The sequence below is a fragment of the Symphalangus syndactylus genome, chromosome X (assembly GCF_028878055.3).
Source record: "Symphalangus syndactylus isolate Jambi chromosome X, NHGRI_mSymSyn1-v2.1_pri, whole genome shotgun sequence".
NCBI classification, from domain to species: domain Eukaryota; kingdom Metazoa; phylum Chordata; class Mammalia; order Primates; family Hylobatidae; genus Symphalangus; species Symphalangus syndactylus.
Genome location: NC_072447.2, coordinates 54,912,261 through 54,926,815, shown reverse-complemented (window position 1 = coordinate 54,926,815; position 14,555 = coordinate 54,912,261). Strand labels below are relative to the sequence as shown.

The 14,555-nt window shown below is 37.9% G+C and overlaps 1 protein-coding gene across 7 annotated transcripts in view; it reads right to left on the bottom strand.

Annotated features, from left to right (window-relative positions):
- The window catches only part of USP9X (ubiquitin specific peptidase 9 X-linked), a 150,918-nt gene that overhangs the window by 98,266 nt on the left and 38,097 nt on the right, over nucleotides 1-14,555 (bottom strand). For all 7 annotated transcript variants that reach the window (XM_063634497.1, XM_055269208.2, XM_063634496.1 and 4 more), the window contains exons 2-5: nucleotides 12,330-12,583; nucleotides 6,991-7,136; nucleotides 4,621-4,700; nucleotides 1,359-1,471 (exon numbers count right to left, since the gene is read on the bottom strand). In XM_063634497.1, the coding sequence (XP_063490567.1) occupies nucleotides 1,359-1,471; nucleotides 4,621-4,700; nucleotides 6,991-7,136; nucleotides 12,330-12,425 (435 nt within the window). In that variant the 5' untranslated portion in view covers nucleotides 12,426-12,583. The remainder of the gene's footprint in view (nucleotides 1-1,358; nucleotides 1,472-4,620; nucleotides 4,701-6,990; nucleotides 7,137-12,329; nucleotides 12,584-14,555) is intronic.

The window sequence follows — 14,555 nt, the reverse complement described above, 5'->3', positions numbered from 1 at the left end:
AGACTCTGTCTCAAAAAATAATAAAAGAAAACAAACAATATGTCAATCATCCAAGATAAATTTGCTAGCTAAATGTCAAATGCAGAAGTCTGACGCCACTTCCAAAGTTTCCATTTCTACACCTATAAAATTACATGTTAAATCAGAAAATGTGGAATTTTTATGCTATGGTCATATTTGGGAAATAGGTTATAGGCCACAAAAATATTATCTGCTTGACAACTTATGACCATTTCCATAGTATACAAAAGAACAGAGGCCGGGCACGGGGGCTCACACCTGTAATCCCGACACTTTGGGAGGCTGAGGCAGGCGGATCACTTGAGGGCAGGAGTTCCAGACTAGCCTGGCCAACATGGCGAAACCCCATCTCTCCTAAAAATACAAAAATTAGCCAGGCGTGGTGGCGCACGCCTGTAGTCCCAGCTACTCGGGAGGCTGAGGCAGGAGAATCACTTCAACTTGGGAGGTGGAGGTTGCAGAGAGCTGAGATCACACCACTACACTCCAGCCTCGGAGACAGAGCGAGACTCCGTCTCGGGAAAAAAAAAAACCCACAAAAAACAAAAGCAACAGAGACTTACAGTAGTTACGGCATTTTATCAGTCTGAGACATATACTTTTTTCACTTTTTAAGATCTCTGGAATCTGACTCTATCTTATAATCAATGAATAATACATTACTGTTTTCCTAAGGTATTTGCAGAGATGAATTGTGTTTGCTTCTGCTAGTCACTTGGGGACACTACCGACCTGAGACCACTTTACATTTTCCATTTAAGGGCTTTTTGTATCACAACTATAATTTGAATTCAGACTACAACTGTTTAAATACTGGCTTGTGGCTTAGATTTTCACTTTTTTTTTTTTTTTTTTTTTTAATCCCTCCCTCCACCAAGTGCCAAGGTTGAGATATGCAGGGTTTTTGCTGTCCCTTTCTGCATAGCAAGTTCATTTCTCATTTACCTCTACACTGACCCTTTGGTGTCCCAGACATATATGAAATGCCCCATCTTGGGTGTTTTTCTTCCTTAATAGTCCATAAAACAGTGACGTACCTTACAATTGATAGCATTACATTTTCAATGAAATGTGATGACTTGCCTAAGGTCACAGACACTTGAGATCCCAGAGGAGAGATTAAACCCAAGTTTAACTCTAAATCTCATGCTTATTCTAAATGACCATGCGGCCTTCACGAGACTTAATTTATGAACATTTTTAAGTTTTTCATTTTTAGACCTTTTAATTCAATTATAACAGAATAAATATAACACAGCCACATACACATATACCTCTCCCCACTCACAGGCATCACTATGTAAATCTGATCCTTTAAAGTCAAATGCAAGACTCACATGAATTTCGAACTTCCAGCCACTCACTGCTTCATCTGTAAGAATTTTAGTGAATGATATTGTTAGCCCATCTCGGAAAAATCGCTGACATGCTTCACTTTTAACATCAAGGCCTAAGAAAAAGGGAGAAAAATTAATGCAAACAAAATACTTATCTGGTTGTTTTTACATTGTCCAATATACAATAAAAGGTAATAAATAACTGGAAACTTCACCGACAGCTAACAAATATTTAATTGCATAAAAGTAGATTAACCGAGTAATATTAACACTAACTGAAAATGTTACAAATTATGGCACTAGCCTTAAACACAAAATGGTAATCAGCAGCACCACGAGAAGAGGCAAATTTAAATAGTATTTTGTTCCCTGAAAATAAGTCCTCGAACTTAAAAACATTTCCCAATTTTTAAAATCTTATTTTGTTCATAAATCATTCATTTAGCATCAATATCCTTATACTATTCTGTGTTTGATCAAATAAAATGATTTATGTCTTGTCTTCCTTATTAGCCTCTCTCAATTATCTCAGTGTCTCTGTTTCTTTGTATCTTTGCTTAATTTCACCTCATTTTAGAAAGGCAACAGAGCAATGTGCTTCCAAACAAAGAAAATCTGTAACTTAATGACAAAATAAAAACTATTCAATTTGTATAGAAAGTATTATTTGATTGATAGTACAAAAGAGATGGTAATTTCAACTTTTAAAAATTTGGAACTTGTCGAAAATAACCGTGGTCTCAGAAAAAAAAAATATGGTGGAGGGAGGAATACACATCCACTGAATGTCAATGCTATTAAATGAAACACCATTAATCAGTGTTTATCTATCATTTTACAGTCAGGACTTAGAACATGCTTAGCAAAGAAGTCTTCCAAAATTTGCTGATATGCCCAAAAGAAAGAAAATCAGTATACTGAAGCGGTATCTGCACTACTATGTTTGATGCAGCACTGTTCACAATAGCCAAGATTTTGAACCAACCTCAGTGTTAACGGATGAATGGATAAAGGAAATGTGGTACATATACACAAGGGAGTATTATTTAGCCATTAAAAAAAAAATGAGATCCTGTCATTTCCAACAACATGGATGGAACAAAAGGTCACCATAGTAACTGAAATAAGCCAAGCACAGAAAGACAAACATCACATGTGCTCACTCATTTGCGGGATCTAAAAATCAAACAATTGAACTCACGGATGTAAAGAATAGTGGGATGGTTAATGGGTACAAAAATTAGAATAAGACCTAGTTACTTGATAGCACAAAACAGTGAGTACAGTAAAAAATAATTTAATTGTATATTTTAAAATAACTAAAAGAGTAAAACTGGATTGTTTGAAACACAAAGGATAAATGCTTGAGGTAATGGATACTCTATCTACCCTGATGTGATTATTACGCATTGTATGCCTGTATCAAAATATCTCATTACCCCAAAATACATACACCTACTATATACCCATAAAAATTCAACATTTTTTCTTTAAAAAATTTTGATGAATTAGTGAACGTGTAAAAGAACAAAAAATTTTGAGTGGTGAAAACAACTGTAACCTGTCCATGTATTATATTTTTACTTTGGTATATTATTTCTACAAGATCAATGAGGCATAAGGACACGTTCTTTAAACAAAAGAGGGGAATTATTAAAAGGTAAATCAAACTTTCCCTTGCCATGGAGTTGAACTTAAAGTACTAAACACGTTAATTTTGACAATAATCAGTTTCAATTGTGATAGTGCCTACTGTTAGTTATAACACATCCATAGCTATCCTATTTCAGAAAATGAAATGTTACTGCAATGTCTTAAAAAATGAATTGAAAGTTATTACAATAGTAGTCCTCTGTTAGATAATTCAACTGCACCTAAAGTAGACCAAAGTCATTGGGGGAAGAAAAAGATTAATTTCAGCATTAAGCTTTTCCTTCTGGACAATTGAGTAAAAACACCAGATTTCCTTTTGCTGGTTTAACAAAAACTGAGACTTCATCTTCCGATTAAGAGAAAAATCACACCTTTGCTGTGTATTAATAAAAAAAAAAAAAAAATAGGCTGGGTACAGTAGCTCACGCCTGCAATCCCAGCACTTTGGATGGCCAAGGTGGGAGGATCGCTTGAACCCAGGAGTTCAAGACCAGCCTGGGGAACCAGTCTGTCTCTACAAAAAAAGAAAGAAAGAAAGAAAGATTAGCTGGGCCCGGTGGCTCATGCCTATAATCCCAGCACTTTGGGAGGCCAAGGCGGGTGGATCACCTGAGGTCAGGAGTTCGAGGCTAGCCTGGCCAATATGGTGAAACCCCCGTCTTTACTAAGAATACAAAAATTAGCCAGGCATGGTGGTGGGTGCCTGTAATCCCAGCTACTCGGGAGGCTGAGGCAGGAGAATCGCTTGAACCCGGGAGGTGGAGGTTGCAGTGAGCCAAGATCGCGCCACTGCACTCCAGCCTGGGCAACAAGAGTGAAATTCCATCTCAAAAAAAAAAAAAAAAAAATTAGTGGGCATGATGGCGCATGCCTGTATCCCACTCAGGAGGCTGAGGTGGGATGATCACTTGAACACAGGAGGTAGAGACTGCAGTGAGCCATGATCACATCACCACACCCCAGCCTGGGTGACAAAGCAAGACCCTATCTTACAAACATGTAAGCAAGACAGTTTATTTTAGAAGTACAATATTAATGAAATGGTAATTTTTACCCAAAGGATTATGAAGATTTTACTAGGTAAAATTTTACTTGGTACAAAGAGCCACACATCCTAATTCACTGTCATTTCAGTAAAGCAGTCAAAGGGCAAGTGTAAATAATTTGTAGACTTACATAGTACACATTTTGAGGACAGAAATGACTCAAGATAATTACAAGGAGGGCAGGGGGCTGATATGTCTGGAGTCCATCATACCATCCATCATTTATAGAGTACTTAATTGTAAAATGTTCTTTTGTATAGTATTTCCCATAACAGATAAGACCCTCAATTAAAAATGTTTAACCTCTGAGTGACAACCTCTTTGCAAATCTGACGAAACAATGAATCCACTCCTTAGAAATACAAATATACATAAATTTAATGTAACTTCAGAGAGTTCACAAACATCCTTTAAGAATGTCCAAAGGATATGAGCCCCTGGCTTGCAAGCTGTAGTATGTGTTTATAATGGAGGAAAACAAATCCACTTCATCCGCTTTTGGGATAAAGTAAAAATACATCTAGTAGCATACATTATAGAAAGCATAAAAACATATAACTTACCTTTTTTACTAAGATCAATAGCAGCTTCTAAAAGCACTTCTAATTCCCCTTTCGGCAAAACTGGAACCACCCATCGAGGCCTAAAAGTTTTACCAAATAAAAACATGCTTAATGGTTGTACACTAAAAGAGGCACTACAAATGAGCTAATTATAATTATCTTGCTATGAAAATATTTAATATTAATATTAAAATAACATTAAAATATTAAGACAAGGTTGGCAGAATATCTGCTTTGTGGGACTAAGCACCATCTGTTGTCTCTACAAATTTTTACAGGTACTGTCAAAAGATACAGCAATAAGAGAGGGAAGAAAACTAAATTATCTTGATAACTTAGGATATAAAACTATTATAACAATCAAATATTAACTAATTAGGTATCATGGATATTTTTGTTAAAATTCATAGGGAAGTGCTCTTTCAGGATTCAGATCAAAGGAGACATTATGATAAACCTCTTCATTGCCCCGCCCCCCCCCCACCTTTTTTTTTTTTTTTTTTTTGGTAAGAGACAGGGTCGCCCCGGAGCAGTGGCTCACGCCTCTAATCCCAGCACTTTGGGAGGCCGAGGCAGGAGGATCACCTGACATCAGGCATTCGAGACCAGCCTGGCCAACATGGTGAAACACCTCTCTACTAAAAATACAAAAATTAGCCAGGTGTGGTGGCACATGCCTGTAATCTCAGCTACTCGGGAGGCTGAGGCAGGAGAATCGCTTGAACCTGGGAGGCAGAGGTTGCAGTGAGCCAAGATTGTGCCACTGCACTACAGCCTGGGCAACAGAGTGAGACACCGTCTCAAAAGAAAAAAAAAAAGAAAAAGAAAAGAGATCGAGACCATCCTGGCCAACATGGTGAAACCCCGTCTCCACTAAAACAAAAATTAGCTGGATATGGTGGCACACGCCTGTAGTCCTAGCTACTCCAGAGGCTGAGGCAGGAGAATCGCTTGAACCCAGGAGGTGGAGGTTGCAGTGAGCCGCGATCACACCACTGCACTCCAGCCTGGTGACAGAGCGAGACTACATCTCAAAAAAAAGAAAAAAAAAAAATCATTTGTATTTTTCTCCCCCCTGAGAACTTGCTAATAATATGCAACTTCAGCCTAAGAAGTATTTTATTACCAATCACCAACCACCAGACAAGTATGGAAAAGCAACAAACAATACAACCTTCTGCTATGGTATCACTGCTATAGAGAATGGTCAGGGACCACCATTAAACATAATTCATTATATATCATTACTACAGGCACCTGCCAGAATCACACAATGTATTCTTGTAAATATATAATTAAAAACAATGGAACTTATTAATAGGAAAAATATTTAAGATAAATGAAAGCAAGTTACAAAATTATATTTAAGAATCCTATTATTTATAGAAAAATCAATTCATATATGATAGTAAACACAAAGGTAATCTGGAGAATGTACTGATTGTTAACAGTAATTTTTGGCAGGAATATGTGTATGTAAGGGGGAAATTACAGAGAAATTTACCTACGTAAAATATTTCTGTTAACGCATACTCATTATTTATGTATTTAGATTTCTTTTTTTAATGCAAAAGATTTCTATTTCCCCTCACATTATGCATTTAATAGTGTTGACTTATTTTTAGAAAATGAAATTAAAAAAAAAAAAAACCTCAGTAAAGCAAGTGCCTTTAAGAACATGTGTTTTCATTACTTTCCTTTTGGGGAGTGAGGGGAAAATGTGTCACACCTTCCTAGCACTCACTTGTTGAGCCCACAGTCTGGTAAAGACCACAGTCATATGGGATTCCTTGATGTGCTCTTCCCTAGCCTCTTGAAATCTTTTTCTTCCTCTGCACAAAAGCTTAAAGCTTCACTCTCTTGGAGGTTTCCTCTAAATAATCAAAGTGTGTGGGGTGGGACAGGGTGGCTGTTTGTACTACAAGTGTGAAAAATTATATTCTGAACTGTTCCCTGAGATGAAGACCAAAAAAAGGAAACATCTAGGATGGTTAAATAGCTCAAACTAGCCAAGAGTTCACTAGGATCAGGCTCTGAGGAACTCAATGTCCTCATGACCTGATTTACCTCAGGCCATCCCAAAAATTATGCAAGTCATCCAGCAACCAAGAGACCAATGAGAAAAAAACTTCATAAACTCTCCAAGAGGGAAACCGAACATACAATTTTACTTCGGAAACAAACCAACTAGGGTCATCATCATTAATGTGAAATTTTTACTAACACGGTCACTCCCTTTCATTTATTAAATCTATTAAGAATCCTGGGTTATAAAGCACTTGGCAGTGACGAAGCTATGAAGACTATTAAGGAGGCAGTGGGGTTACTTTCCTGTCTGCTCTCTTTCTTGTGTGTTACACACCAACTCACCTGTTGATCATGTCATCCAACTTGGCCAAGTCAGTATGTGGAAATGCAGGTTCCTCATCTTCAAGCTGTGGTGGGGCATCACCTTGACCTTGCTCATCTGGGGGAGTTGCCGGGGAATTTTCATTGGAAGAATCAGGCGATGAAGTCTTAATTAAAAATTAAACATTCCACATTTAAGTTTCTATAACATATGTAAAATAGTAATCCAAACACCAACATAGACAAGCATTGCAGATTTAAAAATTTTGTAAATAGCCCTACATATCCATGAGTTCTGCATCTGCAAAGTCAACCAACAACCTTGGATCGAAAAAATTGCCTATGTGCTGAATATGTACAAACTTTTTGCTTGTCATTATTCCCCAAACAATACAGCATAATAATGATTTATATAGCATCTACACTGTATTAGGCATCATAAGTAATCTAGAGATGATGTGAAGTATATACAGAAAGATGTGCATGAGTTATATTCAAATACTAAACTATTTTATATCAGGGACTTGAGCATACACCAATTTTGCTATCCAAGTGGTAAGAGGTCCTGGAACCAATCCTCTATGAATACTAAGGGGCAACTGTATAGTAAATTTTAATAAAAGATAAAATAATCGAAAGTTTATGTTTCAGGCCATCTCTGTACTACTGTGCTTTAAAATAATTTCATCTAATCCTCAACAACCTAATGAAGTATGCTACTGCAATTTAATAGATGAAAAATACACAGACAATAAGTAGCCCAAGATCACACAGCTCAAATTCTATACTCAGGATTTGTATCAAAGTCTAAATAGTTTGTGTTCTTAATCATAATGTGTACTGCCTCTCTGCTTACATTTCCCATTATATGAGCCATGACAGAAATTATTCTACAAATATGATACATCACATTTTATACATTATAATTTATAACTTGTTTTTTATTTGAAGGGAGAAAATGTAATTATTCCATAATTTCCCTACACCCAAACCATTATCCAAACAACAATTATTTAGAAGTTCATGACTATGGTTCTTAAATAAGTAACATCACTTTCAACTAATGTGGCTATTTTTCACTTCTTTCATTCCTCATTTTTAGCATGTCTTTCTCTTCCCCCTGCTTCAGCAGTGCATATTTTCACAACTAAGTGAATGAACTTTCACGACCTTTACTCTTAATCCAGAAAGCAGGTGGTATTTTCTCTTTCAAAATGAAACTAACCTAAATTTTAAACTGATTTTTATTCATGTGTTCTGAATTTTCTATTCACTGTAGGCTGATGGCCATATTTAAGAGAAATAGGCCCCTCGCCTTACCATTCAAGCACCTATTGAACAGTTGTAAAACAAAGAGTTGCATAAGTAAGCACTTGCACCAAGACAGATGAGTTTACCAGCATTAATATGTTTTACTCACAAAGTTTATAAATGAACTCATATGGTCAATTAGTAACTAAATGGTGAACTTCTACTTAAGATGGAGAACACTGTGCAGGTGCCCACAGAGCTGGTCTCAAGGCAAAGGAAACTACAGCACAGAAGTATTACAAGTCCAACAAAAATGTCTGATGTGAAGTATGTAACTTTGGAAGCCTGGTTTATTATTTTTTAACTCCTTGCCCCCGATATATAGGTAGCTTACACATGCTTACAGAAAATAAAAAATTTAAAACACCTGTAATTCCACACCTATAAACACCACCGATATTTCCTTGTAATCTTTAAGAGTAAATAATAACTGTCCATATATATGTTCAATAAAACTGGAATTATACATAAGTCTGTGTCCTTTTCCATTCAATATATCTAGGTATTCAATTTTTTGATCATTAAGAATCTTAAAAAAATATTAATGGCCATCTGGCCATTATCATTCATTGCATGAATTAAACAAAATTAAGGGGACGTTTAGTATTTGGTAATTTTTACTGCTAACAAACATAAACATAGCTGTAATTAATGTTCTCATATATAAACCTTTGTGTTGAACTTCAACTTTTCCTTAGGATAGGATCCTGGATATATAATTACTAGAACAGTATAAACAATTTCTTTGAAGGCCACTGACAAATACTGCCAAATTTCTTTCCAGAAAATTTGCACCCTCCCAGCAACCACATCCAAGAGTGTTCATCCCACGGTGCCTCTGCCAAGGCTGTTTCATTTATCGAGTTTTACTACATACTAAAGCCTAAAATTCTCTTAAGAGAATTTTTTTAAAGGGATGCTTAAAAAAAATTAAGTGAAAAAATCTGATTTTAGAAATTCCCTTTATGCCAGCACATAAAAAGCATATCCAAAAAGTGAGCCCTAAATTGAACAGTGATTAACACTTTGGTTGCTGCTTCTTGGTACAACCGTGTCAGATCTTGTAAAATAAAATCCTAACATTAAAAAGTAGAGAAAAACAAAATGTAAGAGTGAGGGATAATGTAATTTGTTTCATTCCTTTATTAAATTACCAGTCATCTTTAAAAATGTAAAGTTTTTAGAAGAAAAAGAACACAATGTAGACATAGAATATTAGGTTGTATATCACAAACCCAAGAGCTCTAAAAATCATCAAGTACGCCTTAAGTAAGAGTAAGGTTAAATAAAAGGTTTGATTTTTGTCTAAAGCCATGCAAGTCAGAAACACTGCAAAAGAGGTTAGAATTCCATGGACAATGCAGGTATAAAATGAAAAAGAAAGAGGGAAAGATACTGGAACTCTAACTACTAGCTTCTGGTGTAAAATGAGAAACCTTCGGCATCCAACTCAAACCTCTGACTATGCTTTTAAAAACCTGAATACTGGCTAACGAATTTATGTCACAGGAAGGACTTAACTCTGTCCAAGACCTGTGACCATAAACTTTAATATTTTATGTCTCAAAAATGGGAACTAGAGAGGAAAAGGAATAAAACTGACACATTTATTTGGGGGAGAAAAACACCCCGACTTGTTCACTTCTCTAAAATGGCAGAGAAAGAGGAAAAAGGAGAGACAGACAGCTCTTTTCTATACTACTTACGATAGAATATCTAATCTGTAATAGCTGGACAGTAAGAACTTATCCCCAAATAATAGTATAAAACCTTCAAAATAACATTTTTGCCTAAAAACTTACCCAACTCTACATAAACATGTAATAATTGGAAGCAGCATGTTTGTGATCATTTACACACACCTCAACTAACTTACCTCTTACTTACCTCTATAGAAGGTAAGTTGTGATGTGAGCTGCACATCACAAGTTTTAATGTTTTGTCATTCAATTTAATACTTCCCAATATAAAACTACGTATATTAGAAAAGACAACTGAAATCAATTATCTAAATTTCCATTTCAAGAAATGAGAGAAAGAACAGCAAACCAAATCCAAAGTAAGCAAAAGGAACAGAGACAGAGACAGAGAGAGAGAGAGAGAGAGAGAGTGTGTGTGTGTGTGTATGTGTGTGTGTTGGCAGGAGGGAGGTGGGGGGAGGGAGTAAAGCCAAGAGCTGTTTTTAGAAGGTTTAATGACATTGGAAGTGGTATCAGAAATAAGGAGGCATTACCATAGGCTCCAAGACACAAAAAAGATAATAAAAAGAGTTGTTAACAACTTTACCTCAAATTTGAAAATCTAGATGAAATAAACCAATTCCTTGAAAAACACAATTTACCAAAAGACACTAAAAATTTAAAAATTCCTCCACTTAAAAAAAAAAAAAAATGGATCGGCCAGGTGCCGTGGCTCATGCCTGTAATCCCAGCATTTTGGGAGGCCAAGGCAGGCGATCACAAGGTAAGGAGTTCGAGACCAGCCTGACCAACATGGTGAAATCCCATCTCTACTAAAAATACAAAAATTAGCTGGGCGTGGTGGGATGCACCTGTAATCCCAGCTACTCAGGAGGCTGAGGCAGGAGAATCGCTTGAACCAGGGAGGCAGAGGTTGCAGTGAGCCAAGATCGCGCCACTGCACTCCAGCCTGGGCAAAACAGCAAGACCCCATCTCCAAATTAAAAAATGGATCTTCAATTAAAACTTTTCCATAAATAAAACCCCAGGCCAGATGGGTCCACCAGTAAAATCTTCCAAACAATTAATGAGGAAATAATAAACTTTGCATAAATTCATCCAGAGAACAGAAAGAGATACACTCTATGAGTTTTGAGGCCAGCATAAAACCTTAATACCAAAATCTACGTTTAGCATTACTTCAATTGATCCTTTTAACAGTCCATGAAGTAGTTACACTATTATTAACCTCACTGTACAGATAAACAAACTGAGGCTTAGAGGTTATATAATTAACCCAGAGTCATGACGCAAGTATGGTACAAAGCTGAAATTTGAACGCTAGGCTACATGACTTGGGTCCATGTTCTTTTTATAATCTTATTGTAAATTGACGATTTACAATTGTATGTATTTATGGGGTAGAAAGTGGTGTCATGATTTATGATGGGTCCAATGCTAATCATAGGCTACACTGAATGATTTAATGCTTTCCCCCTTAGAATTGACACATGGCTTAATTTTAACGACAGTATAAGCCACCAGAAAAAGATGGACTACATACTCAAGTATTACCATCTACACCACTTGAGCGTTCTTGTTACTATGCAAGACCTATGCTCACTTTTCTTTTTTTTCTTTTTTTTTTTTGGAGATGGAGCCTCGCTCTGTCACCCAGGCTGGAGTGCAGTGGCGCCATCTCGGCTCACTGCAACCTCTGCCTCCCGGTTCAAGGGATTCTTCTGCCTCAGTCTCCCAAGCAGCTGGGACTACAGGCACGTGCCACTACACCCAGCTACTTTTTCTATTTTTTAGTAGAGACGGGGTTTCACCATATTGGCCAGGCTGGTCTCAAACTCCTTACCTTGTGATCCGCCTGCCTCAGCCTCCCAAAGTGCTGGGATTACAGGCGTTAGCCACCGCGCCCGACCTGTTCACTTTTGTTAATCAAAACTTAAAATAACAGTTGCTTCACAAATTATTTAGAACATGTTCCATCATTTAGTACCCCAACAGTAGACCTACCAATGTAGGTTTTTTATTTTTGTTTTTGAGACACAGACTTGCTCTGTCACCCAGGCTGGAGTACGGTGGCACCATCTCAGCTCACTGCAACCTCAGCCTCCCAGGTTCAAGCGATTCTCTTGTCTCAGCCTCCCAAGTAGCTGGGATTACAGGCGCACGCTACCACGCCCGGCTAATTTTTGTATTTTTAGTAGAGACAGGGTTTCACCCTGTTGACCAGGCTGGTCTCAAACTCCTGACCTCAAGTGATCCGCCTGCCTCAACGTCCCAAAGTGCTGGGATTACAGGTGTGAATCACTGAGTCCAGCCCCACTGTAGCTTTAACTAGTATCTTCAACATCCTACCTGATTCTGTTGGAGGGGGGGCTGAGACTGTCCATCAGGAGCCTGGCCCTGGTTGTCATTCCCTCCGACCGGAGAGCCACGAGTCGTGGCTGTCATACTCGACACAGGGCAGATCTTTGCAATTTTGTCTGCTTATGTAGTTGTCTTGAGAAAAGAAATTATAGTCCACTTATAGAAGATGAAGTACCAGCATCTGTCAGTCTTAAAAAGGTCCAATTCAAGAATAAACCATCTTGCAGAGACCATTGCATAACCTACAAATAGAAAGGGGAAAAAGTAATTGATTTTAGATATAAAAAACATGAATTATGGAACTGTTCAAATTTAGTATCACCAGTGAATCTAATCAGGAAAAACGGACTATACAAACAAGAGAAAGTAAAAAGCTGAAGTTTCATTAATACATTTAACTTAAAACTGATAATTGGTACACCGTCCATTATACCAAGAAAACAAACAAATATAGCCTGCTGGAAATGACTCCAAAGGCAATATATCAAAGTACTTAACTGTCATTTTAATTAAATTAAGAAATGGCAAAAACTATCTGTTTTCAATTTGCTGATGCATTCATTATACTGTAAGAGTAAGGACAAGAGGTATGAGGGTGGGGTCCCTGGCGAAGGCTCAAGCCTGGACCTGCAGCCCTAAATGAGAACAGGCATTCCTGTTTTCACGCCCAAGTGTTCCCTTTTGGCCTGCCACACACCCCTATCCTGTGCCCATATAAACCCCAAGCCCCAGGCTCCAAAAGCAGAAGAGTGGCAGAGAAGCGAAGGAGAGAAGAAAGGAAGTGTCTAAAGGTGGAGAGGAGGTTCAAGCTGGGGGCAGTTGGAGATTGGCTGTGAGATAGCCGAACTCTAGGAGAAGATCATCTTCCCACTCCATCCCCTCTCCAGCTCCCCATCCCACTGACAGCCACCTCCACCACTCAATAAAATCCCCACATTCACCATCCTTCAAGTCCCTGTGACCTGATTCTTCCCGGACACAGGAAAAGAACTCGGGATGCCCTGAATGCGGGAACCCAAAAAGGCTGTCACACTGACTCTTCTCTGAGCTGTTTAACACTTATGCTGGGACAGCAGGGCTAAAGGAGCATTTGTAACACTGCTGTGGGGCCAGAGCCCAAAAGCGCTCAGCTCACCCTGGCTCCTGTACCTGCTCACCTTCCCATAAGAGGAATAAATGAGCCACACCCGTCACATATCCTGTGAGGGAGTCAGGGAACTCTCCTGTTTCAGTAACATGTGTACTAAGACAAAGTACAAAGTGATTTTTTAAAACATTTCAAGGAAGGCTGCACAACTAACATTTATCACTGATACTAGGGCATTATAAATGGTTTTTAAAACTAGCTTCCAAGTACTTTTAACATAAACTTTAACGCTTTGGAGAGAAACATCAGGGGTGCACGCATACAGAGTAAAGACCACGTAAAGATGCAGCAAAAAGGTAGCCACCTGCAAGCCAGAGAAGAAACCAAACCTACCAACACATTGATATTGGACTTCTGGCCTTCAGAATTGTGAGAGAACAAATTTCTGTTAAGCTCCCCGCCCTCTCCACCCCCTACAAACAAAAAACCCTGAAAACCCCCAAAAACCTCTGGCAAAATTTTAAGAGGGTTCAAACTACATAATACTCCAATACAACTGAATTTGTCAGATGATCTCAGCTCTCTACTTTGGCAAGGTTTTGGCTCCAGCCACTCCTAGAGCCATAACAGGGTTACAACAAGGCCACAACTGTTTAAGAACAGGGAACTCTTCTTTACAACCTGACCAGCAAACAAGTATAGGAGAATGCTACCAAATCCTCAATTCTATATTCATTAGATCAGTAGCCCTCTTCAGCTACACAATAAAATCACCTGAAGTGATTTTATTTAAAACACTGATGCCCAGGTTCCTCTCCAGATGAAATAAATTACAGTATCTGGGAGTAAGGCCTAGGCATCAGAACTTTGCAAAACATCTCCCCCAGTGAATGACTCTAACGTGCCACCAGATAGAGAAACTTAACTGATTGGTTCTAACTCACCGGCTCTCAAGAGATTGAGAGAGACTTCCCACAAGCATTGCAAAGTTTCATTTCTAAGTTTTCTAATTATGACCTGGCTTAAGACATTTAAAACCAAATGTATACCATGGTATACAAAACATACCTGGGGCTTGCTTCTGTAATATTAATACCCAAGTATTTTTCACCAGACACTTAGGTTAC